The sequence below is a fragment of the Cyprinus carpio genome, chromosome B13 (genome assembly GCF_018340385.1).
Source record: "Cyprinus carpio isolate SPL01 chromosome B13, ASM1834038v1, whole genome shotgun sequence".
Classification (NCBI taxonomy): domain Eukaryota; kingdom Metazoa; phylum Chordata; class Actinopteri; order Cypriniformes; family Cyprinidae; genus Cyprinus; species Cyprinus carpio.
Genome location: NC_056609.1, coordinates 27745018 through 27760293, shown reverse-complemented (window position 1 = coordinate 27760293; position 15276 = coordinate 27745018). Strand labels below are relative to the sequence as shown.

At 35.8% G+C, this 15276-nt stretch overlaps 2 protein-coding genes across 2 annotated transcripts in view; one reads left to right on the top strand and one right to left on the bottom strand.

The window, feature by feature from the left end:
* Positions 1-6018, bottom strand: part of LOC109061338 (anaphase-promoting complex subunit 1-like) — a 58177-nt gene extending 52159 nt beyond the window's left edge. Inside the window, 9 exon segments of the mRNA XM_042737545.1 lie at positions 174-397; positions 1118-1260; positions 2408-2481; positions 2580-2662; positions 3086-3186; positions 3596-3638; positions 3894-4049; positions 4186-4422; positions 5768-6018. Of these exon segments, the coding sequence (XP_042593479.1) occupies positions 174-397; positions 1118-1260; positions 2408-2481; positions 2580-2662; positions 3086-3186; positions 3596-3638; positions 3894-4049; positions 4186-4398 (1037 nt within the window). The 5' untranslated portion in view covers positions 4399-4422; positions 5768-6018.
* Positions 6019-11883: 5865 nt separating this feature from the next.
* Positions 11884-14870, top strand: LOC109061360 (VIP peptides-like). Its single transcript, XM_019078475.2, has 6 exons — positions 11884-12166; positions 12477-12581; positions 13291-13395; positions 14167-14298; positions 14402-14510; positions 14609-14870. Coding segments are annotated over exons 1-6 (462 nt in total). The 5' UTR covers positions 11884-12164; the 3' UTR covers positions 14618-14870.
* The last annotated feature ends 406 nt before the right edge of the window (positions 14871-15276 follow it).

Below are 15276 nucleotides of genomic sequence, written 5' to 3'. Positions count from 1 at the left end.
CAGTGGTAGCAGGTAGATTATTGTTTTAAATGGAGTGTGTATGTACAGTCCAGTGTTGAACTGTTGAAGTTAAAGTGCAGTGTGTTGCATACAATATTGTGGGAGTATGCTGTAGGGTGCTGTAGGGTGTATTAGTTTTAATTATTATCCAGTAACCTCCTGCATGGACATACCTGAGAGCAGCCATGTTTGAAATGCTGGGCGAGTGAACACGTGAGTGCAGGCCCGGGGAGGCAGGGATTCGGCTCTGGTTGTGCAGGGCGTGGCAGTGTAAGGGCGAGGCGGGCGAGTCCAGCCGGGTCACGTTTCTCAGGTGGGTGCTGATGAAGCTGGGGGCCGCATTAGGTGTGTGAACCGGCCCAGGTTGGTCTGGACACTTTAACACTGTGGTCTGCTCCTGAAAAAAAGCACAAAAACATTCTAAACTAGATGCTTAGATTTAAATTAACGTACTACTTTTTTGAACATTTGACATTTGAAACTCAACGTTAAATCTTATATCAAAAATTAGAACTAATGTTGTCAAACGATTAATCGCGTCCAAAATAAGTTTTTGCTTACATAATATATGCGCGTATAATGTGTATATTTATTATGTATATATAAATATAAGCATGTATATATTTAAGAAAAATTTTGTTTATATATTAAATATATATATCTATATAATATAAAATCTAAGAATATAAATGTATATACACATGTAAATATTTTCACAATATATACTGTATGTGTATATTTATATATACATAATAGGGCTGCACAATAAATCACATGCGATATTTAATGTGCATCTTGTCAGTAAACCAGTTCTGCAATCAGCAGTAAATCTCTAAACGTGCGTGCTTTCACATGGAGCCGCATTTACTACACAGAGCCGTTGTCCACTGTTAGTTGCCCAAAACCACGATCATATTTTGCACATGTTTTGCACAGCTTGTCAGTGAACAACGACAGCCCTAATACATAATAAATATAAACAGTACACATACATACATTATGCAAACAAAAACCTTTATTTTGGATGTGCTTAATTGATGTCATTCTTTAACCATTAAAATAAAAACTTGGAAACATAAGGTATGTAAATCATAATGTCTGACTAATGCAAACATACCTCAGGTGTGACTTTGCGCAGGGTCCAGACAGTGTGTGTGCACTGCTGTGTGTCGTAGGTCATGATAATGGAGGGCTCGTGGCAGGTGAACACTACTCTCAGAGCGCTGTCTGTAACATACTGGAGACGGGACTCAAACAGACCTGGGCCAATGAGTGGGAACAACAAGAGCATTAACATATGACACATTCTAAAATCAAAACTCCAGAGATCCACAATGCATCCAAGTCATTATTATAACGTTAATTCAGTGGTTTTCCCAACGTCCAAGACTAACATTTTCCAAGTGCCAAATGTATGGTTTTGGTAAGTCAATAAGAAAACTTTACGACCAGTTAGCCAGAAGCTTTATTAGGAAATAATACATGGTTTAAATTGAATTGCATGAGCGTCAGTCTGACTCTCACTGACGCAAACAACATGAGCGAATCAAATAAAAAAAAATACAGTCCTTCTACTAAAGAAAACATCTGTTTATCTGGGACCATCGTAAGTTTATTTAGGTGGTTTTGTATGTGGGGACACATTATGAAATATTTCTCACATTAAGCCACCAAAACCAAAATATTAGGGGAAAAAAAAATCACAAGCAGTTGTCTTGCTTTTGTCAGAGGTGCAGATTTTTACAGAGACTGACTCATCTTGAATATGATGCTGCAAACGACACAATGACCTGCACACTCATTAATATGCAAGAAACAATCACTTTAAAAAATACTTCATATAGTTTTATGGCCGCTGAAAAAAAAAAATATTTCTGTCTGGCAAATTTCAGAGTTCCAGAACAGAAGACCATGGAGATTGTAAGTGCAATTAATTACTGATTGCACAACCATAATTTACCGCAGATATACAAATGCTTACTTAATAATGTTGATAATCTTAAATGTTCCTTCCTAAGGTAAAGTACTATTTTTGTTAAATATTGCAAAACAACTAAAAAAAAAAAAAACATTTTCGTTAAGTAAAATAAAATTAAATATAAAAGCACAGGAATAAAAACTTTGAAATGTTGTCTAGGCAACTAACTGAAATAAAATAAGTTTTAGTTGAAGTACTAAAATCACTAAAAACAGAAACCAAAATAATAATAAAAGTTAATTAAAATTAATAAATAAAAACCAAAAAAGCAACAAAAAAAAAAAAAAAAACTAAATCACTAAAAAATTATCTAAAATTAAAACTGAAAATGCAAAAATAAAAGTCAATTTAAAATATTAATAATTATAAGAACAGTATATAAATAAAACAAAAATGATACTGAAAATGTGCATAATTATCACGTCTTACCAGTGGACTTACAAACAACAGGAGCGATTTCATCTAACGGATGCAGCATGCTGAACAGAGTCGGAAGAGGTTCCCTGATAAAGAGATTCAAATCACTCAAGCGTTTGTTTATAACAGTGACAGTATTAATATGTTTCATGTTAAAATAGAATAAATTAATAATCAAGCATACCTGATGGGGCTCATGTGGCCATCAACTGTAATATTTTTGCGCTCCAAAAGCAGGCCAAACTTTGTTGACCAGAGAGCGGAGACCTTCGAATGAAAGCCAGTTACAGTTAATAGAGAGAAAAAGGAACCATCACAAGTTTTTTTAGCTGATGGAAAACAGCATTTTACAGCTAAAGGTTAAAGTTAAAGGTATTATTATGCATGAAACAAACAAACAAACAAACAAACTTCTTTCTATTATGGAAAAAAAACGAGTGCCTTGCATTGCATCAGAGAGTTTCCGGCTCTCAATTCCAGTCTCCTGTTTCCCTTGTCAACATTATAAATGCATATGTCTAAAATATTGAGGAAAAGCCTCTGGGGCAACATCCCAAAATATGCTTATGTAAAATAAAGCCAGCTTTAGCCAGAAGTTTAAATTGTGCTGTCTAAATACTATTATTAAAACCAAACAGCCTCCCTTTCCTGTCCACATGCCAAAAAACCCATTATACCAAGCGTTCTGACCTGGAAAGGGAGTGGAGATATGAAGTCTTTCCCACTCATGCTGTGGACATTCACACAGGTGCTCTGGACGATACACACCGTCTTCTCCACAACATCCTTTACTGAAGATCATGGGGGAAAATAATCACTCAACATAAAAACAAAAACTCTAGGAACAACATTCAGCTTCATATACTTGCTACTGACAAGAGACAAAGTAATTAAAATGCAATAAATAAATTAAAACATGCAATAAAAAAATTAAGTAAACAAATAATTAAATAAAAAATATAAGCTATATACTGATCAAAAATAATAAATGAAACAATGCAAATAATAAAATAAAAATTTAAAAGTAACAAAAAAAAAATAAAAAAAAATAATCAATTAAAAATAAATGCATTTTTTTTTAAACTACATGAAAATAAATTGAAAAAAAAAATAATAATACTAATAATAAAATTAGTTTTATTTTTATTTTTTACTTTGTGGAAACAATTATATAACAACAAAAATATATACAACTCTTACCATCTTTTTTAGATTGAGGGACGGTGAAATTACACCAAAGAGCCTATAAAATAATTAGTAAAATTATATTATACTTGTGTACTATACTATAATTGTCAGCATGAAAAGTGATTCTTAATACAACAGCCCCAAAAACCTTTTAAGCACATGAAAAATGTCTCTTTTGTATTCCATACAAAACTACTACTACTAATCAAATGGTAATTATTATATTTTTCACACTATAACCTAAAATGGATGTGAAAAAGTGATGTTTATTCAGAGGAAATGTCTAGTGTCATTTGTTTGCAGACAGTACCTGCTGAACTGTGCTGTCCACCGTGAAGGCCTTGTACACATACGAGGCTTGATTCTTACTGCCATGACTCCATATGACCATGTTTCCTGCCACATACAACTCCTCCTCATATTCAACCTCATAAGGAGCAGTTCCCTTCCTCAGCTGCCAGCGCTCCTGCCAATCACATCACAATCGTACTTAAAACATGCAGTATTTTCACTGAGATCAGTTAGATTTTGCTTAAAGGAGAAGCTTAGTGCGAAACGTCTCCTTTTGTGTTCCACGGTAGAAACAAAGTCAAAAACAATACCTTCTCGCGCTCGTGTAGAGTGACCTCCTGAAGGGATCCCACGAGTCCAGCCGCCCCGTCAGAGGACCAGAGCTCAGAGGCCGGCTGCAGCTGCCGCAGCTGGAGATTCACAGCATTCGGGTGATTTCTGCAGTGCTCACGACCGAACGGGACAAACGACTGCAATTCGCCTGCGGCTATCATTGTGGCTCTCTCTTCATAGACGTGCGACATGAGTTCCCAATATCAGCATTATTTCTGTGAAACACAAACACATATTTACAGACAAACCATTGTGTTATGCATTGACATTTATATGTGACCCTGGAGCACAAAAGCAGTCTTAAGTCTCTGGGGTATATTTGTAGCAATAGCCAAAAATACAATGTATGGGTCAAAATCATCGATTTTTCTTTTATGCCAAAAATCATTAGGATATTAAGTAAAGATCATATTCCATGAAGATATTTTGTAAACTTCCTACTGTAAATATATCAAAACTTAATTTTTGATTAGTAATATGCATTGCTAAGAACTTAATTTGGACAACTTTAAAGATGATTTTCTCAATATTTAGATTTTTTTTGCACCCTCAGATTCCAGATTTTCAAATAGTTAATATCTCAGTCAAATATTGTCCTTTCATAACAAACCATACATCAATTGAAAGCTTATTTATTCAGCTTTCACATGATGTATACATCTCAATTTTGAAAAACTGACACTTAAGACTGGTTTTGTGGTGCAAGGTCACATATGCATAGATACATTTATATATATGCATTGATTATGAGTCCCTTTTTATCATATATATTATTATATATCATATATACAACGTCTCAAACACCTTTTCACAGGCTTTTTTCACAAAATATGCCTCAATGTTCAATAAACCATAATCACCATATATGTTAGCATTATTGATATACTATTATATTTTTTGCTAACATTTTGAAAGACATTATTTTTTTCTGTTTTCATTTTAATTTTAGTTAAAACTTTAGTAATTTTGTGTGTTTCGTCATTTTAGCTAGATTTAGTTTTATTTAAATATGTACATATATTTTTTTCATTTTTATTTATTAGTTATAGTTTATTTGGTTTAGCTGTTTAACTTCAAGGTAATATTTAAATATATTATATTATATAAAATATTTATATCCATGTCTTTCTTTCTCTGTTAAAAACCAGACATAAAACGTAGCTTTTTAATCTTTATTTCTATGCGTCCTCAATCTATAAGCATTCTTAATACACCTCAACTGTCCACTGTTACTTTATACTTTTTTCGCTAAAGGTTCATCAGCTGCAGGCGAAAATACATCATTTACTAGCGACATCATCCAATATCGTGTATCAGTGACAGTTATATTTGTTATGTTAAGCTAATAATTCGTCAACTAATTGATAGCTGGGAAATATTTTAATAAAAGCACGTTTTACACTGCACAAGACCACTTAGAGTTTGCTATCACTTGTAACGAATCAAAACATTTACACGGTTTGAGTTAAAACACACAACTTTTTTATATTGCAGCGAGTCTGTGACCCTGTCAGCATTAGCAGCGGCGCTACTGCTAACAACATCCGCTCAAACAATTACCTGCTAATAACAAATAGTCGAGCTTCCTGTCCTGGAGTGCGGTCCTTCCCTTTGACAGATGTCTCTCCCTCTGCAATCGCCTGCTCGTTGAGCCCAACATACAAACACATCAAAGTATGCAATGAAAACCGACTGAGCACGCTACACTGTTTCAAATGAACGCGGACATGTTGTTATCCCGTGACGCACTTCCGAGCGTCTGACCAATCAGAGAGCTGCGATCTGGAAGTACGCGGCGCGCGCATGGCGGCCTTGTCGGTACCGCAGTCTATGGTCGCTACGCAAGCTAATGATGATAATACCATAATTGTTTTATATAATTAGCATGGTACTGAACGTAACACCATAGTATTGTCGTGTATGTGTCCAAAAACATGGTATTTCCAGGGTGAATGCCCACAAAAGCCTAAACCACAGATTTTTTTTTTTTAAATTCTTCAAAAAAAAAGTGGCAGCATTGAAAAACATATTTTTATGGCACTGATATCATTTACATTTTCTTTCTTGGTGCCCAGTGCTCGTATGTTTCTATTTATAAAGGAATATAAGACAGACATTAAAGACTAGTTCTGCAGCTATTATACATTTATTGCAATAGTTCATCTTTTATCGTCATTATACAGGCTCTGATGCTGCCTTTTGTAGGCCTGCTTCTGATATGGTGAGTTTTCAAACTTTTTTTTGTTAAGAGTTTTTCAGCATAATTACAGAATTTGGTTGCATTTTAATTACTCTTCACATAATACTGCCTCTTGGATGAATCACTTAAGTTGTTGTATTCTTCAACTGTAAGCTGATAAAAGCATGCTGAATGAATTAAAGTAAATGTATGTTACACTCCACAAATATGCTTTCTTTATTCAGATATCAGTTTTATTTAACCATGCATCTAACTGTCACAGTGTGTCAAGGACGAGGACTAGTTAAAATGAAGGCATTTTTTTGTCCAGGTGGCCCACCACCACTTCGATATATATAGGCCTGTATACTAGAGCAGTGCTGGATATATATAAATATATATATATATATAAGAAAAAATACAAATATAAAAATAACTATAAAAAATATATACACTGCATACAGGTGCATCTCAAATAAATTAGAATGTCGTGAAAAAGTTCATTTATGGTCGAATGGACCCCTGTTGTAGTGCTTCCTTGATGTACTCATCCATTGCCTTGCGCCCCGGGATCTATAGGGTAGTAGATCTTGCCTTTTGGTAGTTTGGTCTAGGTCTGTCGCACAGTCCCATGACCGGTGTAGTGGAAGTTTCGTGGCAGCAGCTTTGCTAAAAAAAAGTCCTGGAACGCCCCGTACTCCTTTGGGTTTTTCCCGGGCTCTCAGTGGAGGTCAATCCCAGGATGGCAGTTCTTGGTAAAGAAACAGGAAGTGATTGGAGGCACTTTTGGATGCAGAAATTACTCCACTAGTCATTTGGTCAACGAGAGAGTTTCTTCATGCAAAGATGAAAGATATCTTTGTGCCGTCTCTGGAGAACTGATGGGGAAGCATCTCAAAATAAAATTGGCATTGCAAAATGAAACTGTTACATTCTGACACCTCACCTGAATAGACTGCTGGTTTGGCCATGGGACAGGCGGAGGCAGGTGAAGTGACTGATGGGTGGAGTGCTGTGCAAAATGACGTGACAAGTTATGTGAACGGATCCGGTTCCGGAGGTTTTCTGGTTTTTATAATGTTTTAGGGGCTGGTATTCTGTCACAGTGTGTAAAGGACGAGGACTAGGTAAGATGCAGGTAACGTAAACTTCTCTTTAATAAGGTAAACACAAACTGATAAATACGGAGGTATCTCCGTAAAGTCAACTGAGATGGATAATGCAGCGAGTGCAAGGGAACAGTCTTATCTAAAGCGCCCAGTTCCAGTCCACAGTCCAATGACACACAAAGATCCTAGAGGCAGGCAGAGCACAGATAAGTAGGAGTCTAATCACTGAGCTGATGACACGGAAGGAGAAACCTTGATACCAGTCAATGAACCAGAGTGGTGAGTGTCCTCTTATAGTGCTCTGTTAACCAGTTGCAGGTGCTCAACAGTGTTGGGGAAAGTTACTTTTAAAAGTAATGCCTTACAATATTGCGTTACTCCCTAAAAAAGTAACTAAATACGTTACTTAGTTACTTTTTAAATATGAGCAGGGCTTGATTGTTTTTAATATAAGAAGTTCTATTTATAGCAAATGTAAAAGCCCTTTCACACCAAAAAGTGTAATGAATAAACCTCAGGCTGAAGGAAAAGTAAATTCACGTCTGTACAGTAGAACACAGGAGAAGAAGGTTCAACACTCTTCAGCAATTAAAAAACAAACAAACAATGAAGCACAATTGTTAGTTTATCTAAAGTCATTTTTGATTATTAGTATGGTTGAACTGGATCATTAAAGGCCAGCAGCAAAGACACTGTTAATAAAATGGGAATAGATACATTTGTGTTATTTAATATATTTAGTTATTGCAGGTTTGCGTCATATTCTGAGTTTGCATTTCACTGTTTTGATTAATTTTGATGAATACTAAATCTGTTTTGTTTTTGTTTTTTTTTTGTGAGTGGGATGAATTAATGCACATTCACATTTAGTCTAGAACTACAGTAACATCATGTTCACACAGCGCACACAACGCCTCCATACTTCCGATTTCTCCCAATATGGGAACAGGAGGCTTGTCAGTCAAAAAATGGGAATACAAAGTAACTGGCGTTACTTTTTTGAAAAAGTAACTCAGATATTTTCTTGTAAATTAAAAAGTAATGCGTTACTTTACTAGTTACTTGAAAAAAGTAATCTGATTACGTAACTCGCGTTACTTGTAATGCATTACCCCCAACACTGGTGCTCAATACTCCTGTGATTGAGGGCGCTGCTGAGTGATTGGTTCTGTGGCTGTGGATGGTGTCTCCGTGACACTAGCAGTGACAAAATATTTTGGATGTAATGTCGATAGAAGAGGAAATGACTTTGAATACCACCCATGCTTAATCTTCGAATATTGGTAATTTCTTTATTACGAACAAATTAATTGCATATCAGTGTTATAAACTAGCAACAACCACACTAAAGACCGAAGCCACTGCTTATTAATAACACTTTTCTATTAGCTCTTTGAAGCTGCAGGTCACAATAAGTTGAATTTAGTTCTCTAAGTGCAAGTGATATATGATTGGAAAATCAATTTTACAAAAATTGCTTAGCATTTGATGCAAGCATGATATTGTATCATACATGCTGTGTATAAGTTACTCATATTTGTATATGTATATTTGTTGTGCAATCAATAGAGGAATAGATTCTGTTTAAGTGAAACCACTATATAGAGGTTCTGAGGTGGTAGTAGATTTCAGACAGTTTATTTCCCATAAACTCTGACACAATAGAGATGGACGTGCTGATATCAATATGAATTCAATAGAATTAGAATAGGTGTTGCATGCTTCCTCTGTAGACTCACAGGAATTCTTAATGTGCACTAGATAGTGTGCGACTGGATGAATGCATCTCCAGTGTTGTCATCTCACTCGATTATTTTTCAATAAAACTCCTCCCTCTCACACATATGGCAAGCGTCACCTCAGGACTGATTTTCAGTCCTTCAAGTGTTTTCTGTGTATGACTGAACCCAAGTCTTTCCACTGCATGCACTGCTAAACTAGATACTTTAGCTAGATTGGCAATATCGAATGAAGAACGACATGATACGACAGAGTTGTGTAGAGAAAAAATATTTCACCAATGATTGAGAGCTGTCATATCCATATCCGAGTCAAGAGCATATGCAATACACAGGCAACCGTTAAGGAACAGCATGATGTTCATATGTGTGAGATGACGTCCGAAAAACAGTTTGACTTTCTTGTCAGTGTGTGCAAAGATGAAACTATTAGTCATAGGCAAACCCAGAGGCCTGAAATATTCTATGCCAATTAGCATTTAATATTGAGTTGTATGTGAATGTTTTTGTGTAAAATCTTGTATAATTTAGATAAATAGATGGTCAGTGGGACAGACAGATAGACAGACAGACACACAGATAGATAGATAGATAGATAGATAGATAGATAGATAGATAGATAGATAGATAGATAGATAGATAGATAGATAGATAGATAGTATTAATGATCATGCCTTGATTGTTAGTATTTTTTTAAATGCATTTTTATCATTGAAGGAAAAATAATGATTCAGATTTAAATGGATGAACCACGCTAAATAAAAAAACGTAATGTGATTGGCCGTGTAGAGCACTGGTCTCAGGAGAATGACGCTGTTGTCCTTAGCTTTCATAACAGATCTAATGATGCTCTGATAGCATTATTGCTTCTAATGTCCTCTGTGTGACCAGATATACAGATGTATTTACTGCATTAATTTGGATGCACTTAAGGGTTTGTTTAACTGATCTGTCACTGGTTTTTGGACCGCAGTATAAAGACAACAATGGAAGTCGATATTGATGTGTTGACAGATTACAACTGACTCTTCCTCTACAAATATCAGACAAATGTCAATAATCTAAATATTACGAACCTAACATTAACATATTGATTTAATTAAAACGTCTTCAAACATTTTTGGTTTGTTAGGCATCCCTAAAGACATATTACTATTGCCTTTTGATACTTTATTGACAGGTACGTTGAAAGAGCAGATAGGGAACAATTAGGACAGGAGGGAAAGGGGTCAGGAAATCACATGAGAATTAAACTTGCATGTTAATGGTGCTTGCATGGTCAAGCATCACTATTTCTATTGCTGATTTTATGATTTAAACGACCTCCTAACACTATATATTTAACTTCACAGTCTAACTCATCCAGCCAAAGAGAGTCTCATGCTTAGATTCTGTCTTGATGTAAGGCTGCTACAGTGAATACAGAATAAAGACTGAAATTCCATTTGTAAACTTGATTTATTGGCGTTGCATCTGCAATCTACATCCCTCATTAATCACTTTAGGAGTCCCTAGAAAACAGCGATCAAGATCAAATAAAGCTGTTAAGGTCAGAGGGCGAGAGGTCACTGTTACCACAGATAAATGTGAAAACCAGAGGGCTCACATTCAAACATTGAGGACAGTCCTAATGCAAGGCCAACAGCAAGCTAACATAATATTATTGATTATGAAAATAAATGATGACCGTCCAAGCTAAAATGAGTGTTCAGGACGACCGTTTCTAGGGTCTTGGTGGACACTCATGCATGTAAACATTTCCTGTGTTTATTAAAAGAGTCTGGTTTATGTCACTAGTGGCTCTCACCAACTGACCATGTTTGTTCATTATTTTGGCAGTGATGTATTTAATGCACAGAGTGATCCTGTTAGGAAAGGGATTGAATCAGGGTTAAGATGAGGGTAAACCACAGCAACCCACAGAGAAATCCTTACTGATATGTTTAAAATCTATCTATCTATCTATCTATCTATCTATCTATCTATCTATCTATCTATCTATCTATCTATCTATCTATCTATCTATCTATCTATCTATCTATCTATCTATTGTTCTGTTTCAATCGTTTGATAGAACTGTCTACCATCCATCCATCATTCTCATTCGATCATTCCCCAAAGATCCTTTCAGTTTTTTTGTTTTTTTTACTGTAAATAACTTTTGTAGAATGGAAAGCCAAGGTTCCATGGATAATAAAGGTTCTTCCTGGACCATCGATGGCAATAAAGAACCTTATCTATCATGTCTTTTTAAAAGTGACTTGGCAGTATTAAACCTACTAAGAAATGTGTCCAGAAATATTTTGTAGAAATCTCCACTAAACCCTTTTAAGATGTTTTTTATTTTTTATTTTTTAGATCAGTTCCAAATTTTAATACAAATTCCAACGTGAATTCTGTGCACGCGCCTTTTTGCAATTTTCAGTGTTTTTTGACTTGGGGAGTCATGCTGGGTTTATTATTTCATTTGTTTTCATTTGTTTTCATTATATTTCAGCTTGATCTCTTCTTTAACCAAAAAGTGCATCCATGCAAGTAAATATCCAAAGAATGAATCACCAGGAATGACACAAAACATTCTGAGCAATCACAAACTTAATTTCACCAATGTGTGTGTGTGTGTGTGTGTGTGTGTGTGTGTGTGTGTGTGTGTGTGTGTGTGTGTGTGTGTGAAGTGTGCCTGCTGACCAATGACGAACACATCCATCCCAATGGGACTTTCTTTGTGACGTATTAACGCAAATCAAATCTGATCGTCTTCCTGTCTGATGGAAAGTATTCAGACATATAAAACGAGGCGAGGGGCGAGACTATTCAAAGAGACACAAGACCGCGCAAAGGAACTTAAAAAAGCACCTGGTCACTTTGGGAGGTTTGACTGGAGGTATTTCAGGACCCCGATCAGCGCGCGGATCACATCTCTATAGCTCATGTAAGTTCCTTTGATTTTATTTACTCAGTTAAACATTTACCACAGTCACTTTTTAATTTACGTGCATGTTGTATACATTTAAACTAGTTTTATTTTACATTCGCAACATAATATAGTCTAATCATATTGCACCCCATTTATTGATGTTCACAATGAAACAATATTTATTATAGTATTTTTATACGTATGTTTTTACAATAAAACACCGCAGCCTTGTAACTAAATAGGACATTTTTCTGAACATGTTTCTTACTCATTTTAAATTGTTTTATTCAGTGTGAATTAACACCGTGTATTTATGTATGCACAGGTGTAAAGCAATGCTCGTGAGGAACGGCTCTCAGCTTTTGCTCTTCATAACTCTCTCCAGTATTTTATATGCCCGGACCTTAAGTTTACCCTTCGCCTCCATGAGGTAAGAATTCAGCTCTATTAAAGCACATGATTAAAACTTAACTCCTAACTATTTTATGATGTTTTAATGCATTTTCTCTAATGCAATGTGCGCGCGCGCGCACCGCTCTGATGGCGCAAACAACGCGCGCGCTCAGGTGAATAGCCTCAGATAAAAATAAAAAAATAACAAACAAAGACAAAAACACAAAGAAAGGTTATTTTGTCGTCTCCTTAGATATTTACGTAAATTATAATATTGCCACCCTGTATGAACCTACAAATCCCCATATAGGCTACACATCTATTTCTATTCAAAACGTAATTTATACATAAACAGTGTAGAAGTAGCCTCCAAAACCTCCAAATGCTTAATCGTTGTTTTGCTCTTAAAAAAAAACATGCGAAATTTACCATGGTAACCGTTCTATACTTAATAAATAGAATCTTAATGAATTGATTTGAGAACTTAACACAGCTTAAGAAGCTTTTAAACTAGTTATGTTGTTGCCGGAAACTATGGTTGCCATTGTAGCTTTTTTTGTGAAAGAGTTTTAAAAAGCTTTAGAGGATTTATATAATTAAGCCAAGCAGCTTTACAAGAAATCAAATGAATCATAGGAGCAACTGAAGTATACTGTGTCGTTCACACTGGATTAGAGTAGGCTAAATCAGAGTAACTGATTTGGAGCAAAGTCACTCATTGCAGTTGGTTCTGTGTCTGTGTGCAGAGATACGAGACACGCAGACGGGCTCTTCACAAGCGGATACAGTAAACTTCTAGGACAGTTATCTGCCAGACGGTACCTGGAGTCATTGATCGGAAAGCGGGTCAGGTATGTGGATCTTTTTTATGCAGATGCATTCTGGCAGTGATCCATAGCCCTGCTGAAACCAGCTTAAGGTTTGCTGGTCTTCACTGACCACCCAGATGGTGTTCAGCTGGTCTCCCAAAACCCTTCTAAAACTATTAAACCAGACCTGAACGGGGAAAACCAACTCGAAGGCGAGTTGAAACCAGAAAACTACCTCAGACTAGTTTAAGATCAGGTCAACTGAATTTGGTGTAACTGGATTTATGTTTTGGTAATCATTCGAAATAATCACAGAATTTAGATGCAAAGAAAGTTTTTTTTTTTTTCTCATTTAAGTGGCATGATATTCCATTTATATTACTGGATTCCAGTAAATACAGTAAATCTGTAAGTCCAGAATTCTGAACATATTTCTGTAATGGTTTATATATTTATCCATATGCAAATTCTCAAAATGGTCATAGAATTATATAATCGTATAATCCCATAATGAATTGTCTGCTAAATGAATAAAAGTAAATGTGAAACGTTTTATTGGTGATCTCAGATATCAGAATTAAACGATAGTTTGCATTATCATTGAATATCGTGTCTTCTTTGCATTGTGCATCCCTTGCATCTCAAATCTGTAATTATACTGAAAGAAGACTTAAACATTAATCCAATTACACCAAGTTCATTTCATCTGTTTCCCAAGTAGATAACCATTACAAGGTCTGATTAAAAGTGTCTGCTAAATGCATGAATGTAAAACTTAATGCATGTCTGATTTATTTCTTCATGCAATTCTAGTGATGATTTGATGGAAGACCAGGCGCCGATGAAGCGTCATTCAGACGCAATATTCACAGACAACTACAGCCGCTTTCGCAAGGAGATGGCAGTGAAGAAATATCTCAACTCCGTTCTCACAGGAAAGAGAAGGTATGAAGCGCCAGCAGGTTGTTTCTTTCCTAGGTTTTGACAAATCTTTTACTCAAAGATGTGGAAATACTCTGATGTTAAACATATTTACTGATCTCTTCAGTCAAGAAGACCCACCCAGCATGCAGGAGGAATCGACTGGAGGGGAGACCACGTATCGGGAGAGCTACGATGATGTCAGCGTAGACCGCCTTCTGAATCATATACCATTGGTACGTTAGATGGAGACGTGCATAAGGCTTTGTACTAATAAAAGTGCTTGCAACCTGATAAATAAAGCTCATTTAAATGCTGATCTTTTCTCTTCTAGCCTCTCTGAGGTCGGTTTGAAGGCAAGAAAACTACTCTCCAAGACCATCATAGGTTTTCCATTTACACAGTCTAGCATAGGAAATCCGCATACTACTAAAACAACGTGTTGAAAAAGACGTAAATGTTTGCACTGTACATAGAAAATAAACTTGGATGAGAGATGTCAGCTTGAAGATGTGCATAGTGTGCTTTGGCCTTGGAAACCGGTTTGCTTTGACATGTTTCCTGTAAATTGTAGATCAATAAATGCATTGAAACAAGCCCCGGACTGGTACAATAAGAGAACTGCATGTTCGGACCTGAAGACTGCTGACTGGATCTCGAGTGATGATGTAACACTATTTGCGTGCATTTTGTAAATGGATTATTTTGTAAATAATATTTATGTTGCTTCTGTCTGAATTCTGATTCTAAAGGGATCGTTTGTGTTCGGGAGGGTTGGGGGCATTGGAAATCTTTATTTTTGCCATTCAAAGTAAAATAAAAAGTTGAAGAGCCATGAAATTCTTGACTGCGCTCGATTTCAGTGTTGCCAAAACTGCCTGTTTTCTTTGGTTCCACAGTGACGGCTGTTCAGAATGATAGGCCATATTATTTTGAGTAATGTTCAAACTGTCTCAATTATATTTCTTTGACTTATGACTGCCGTTTGTTTTCATCCATGAA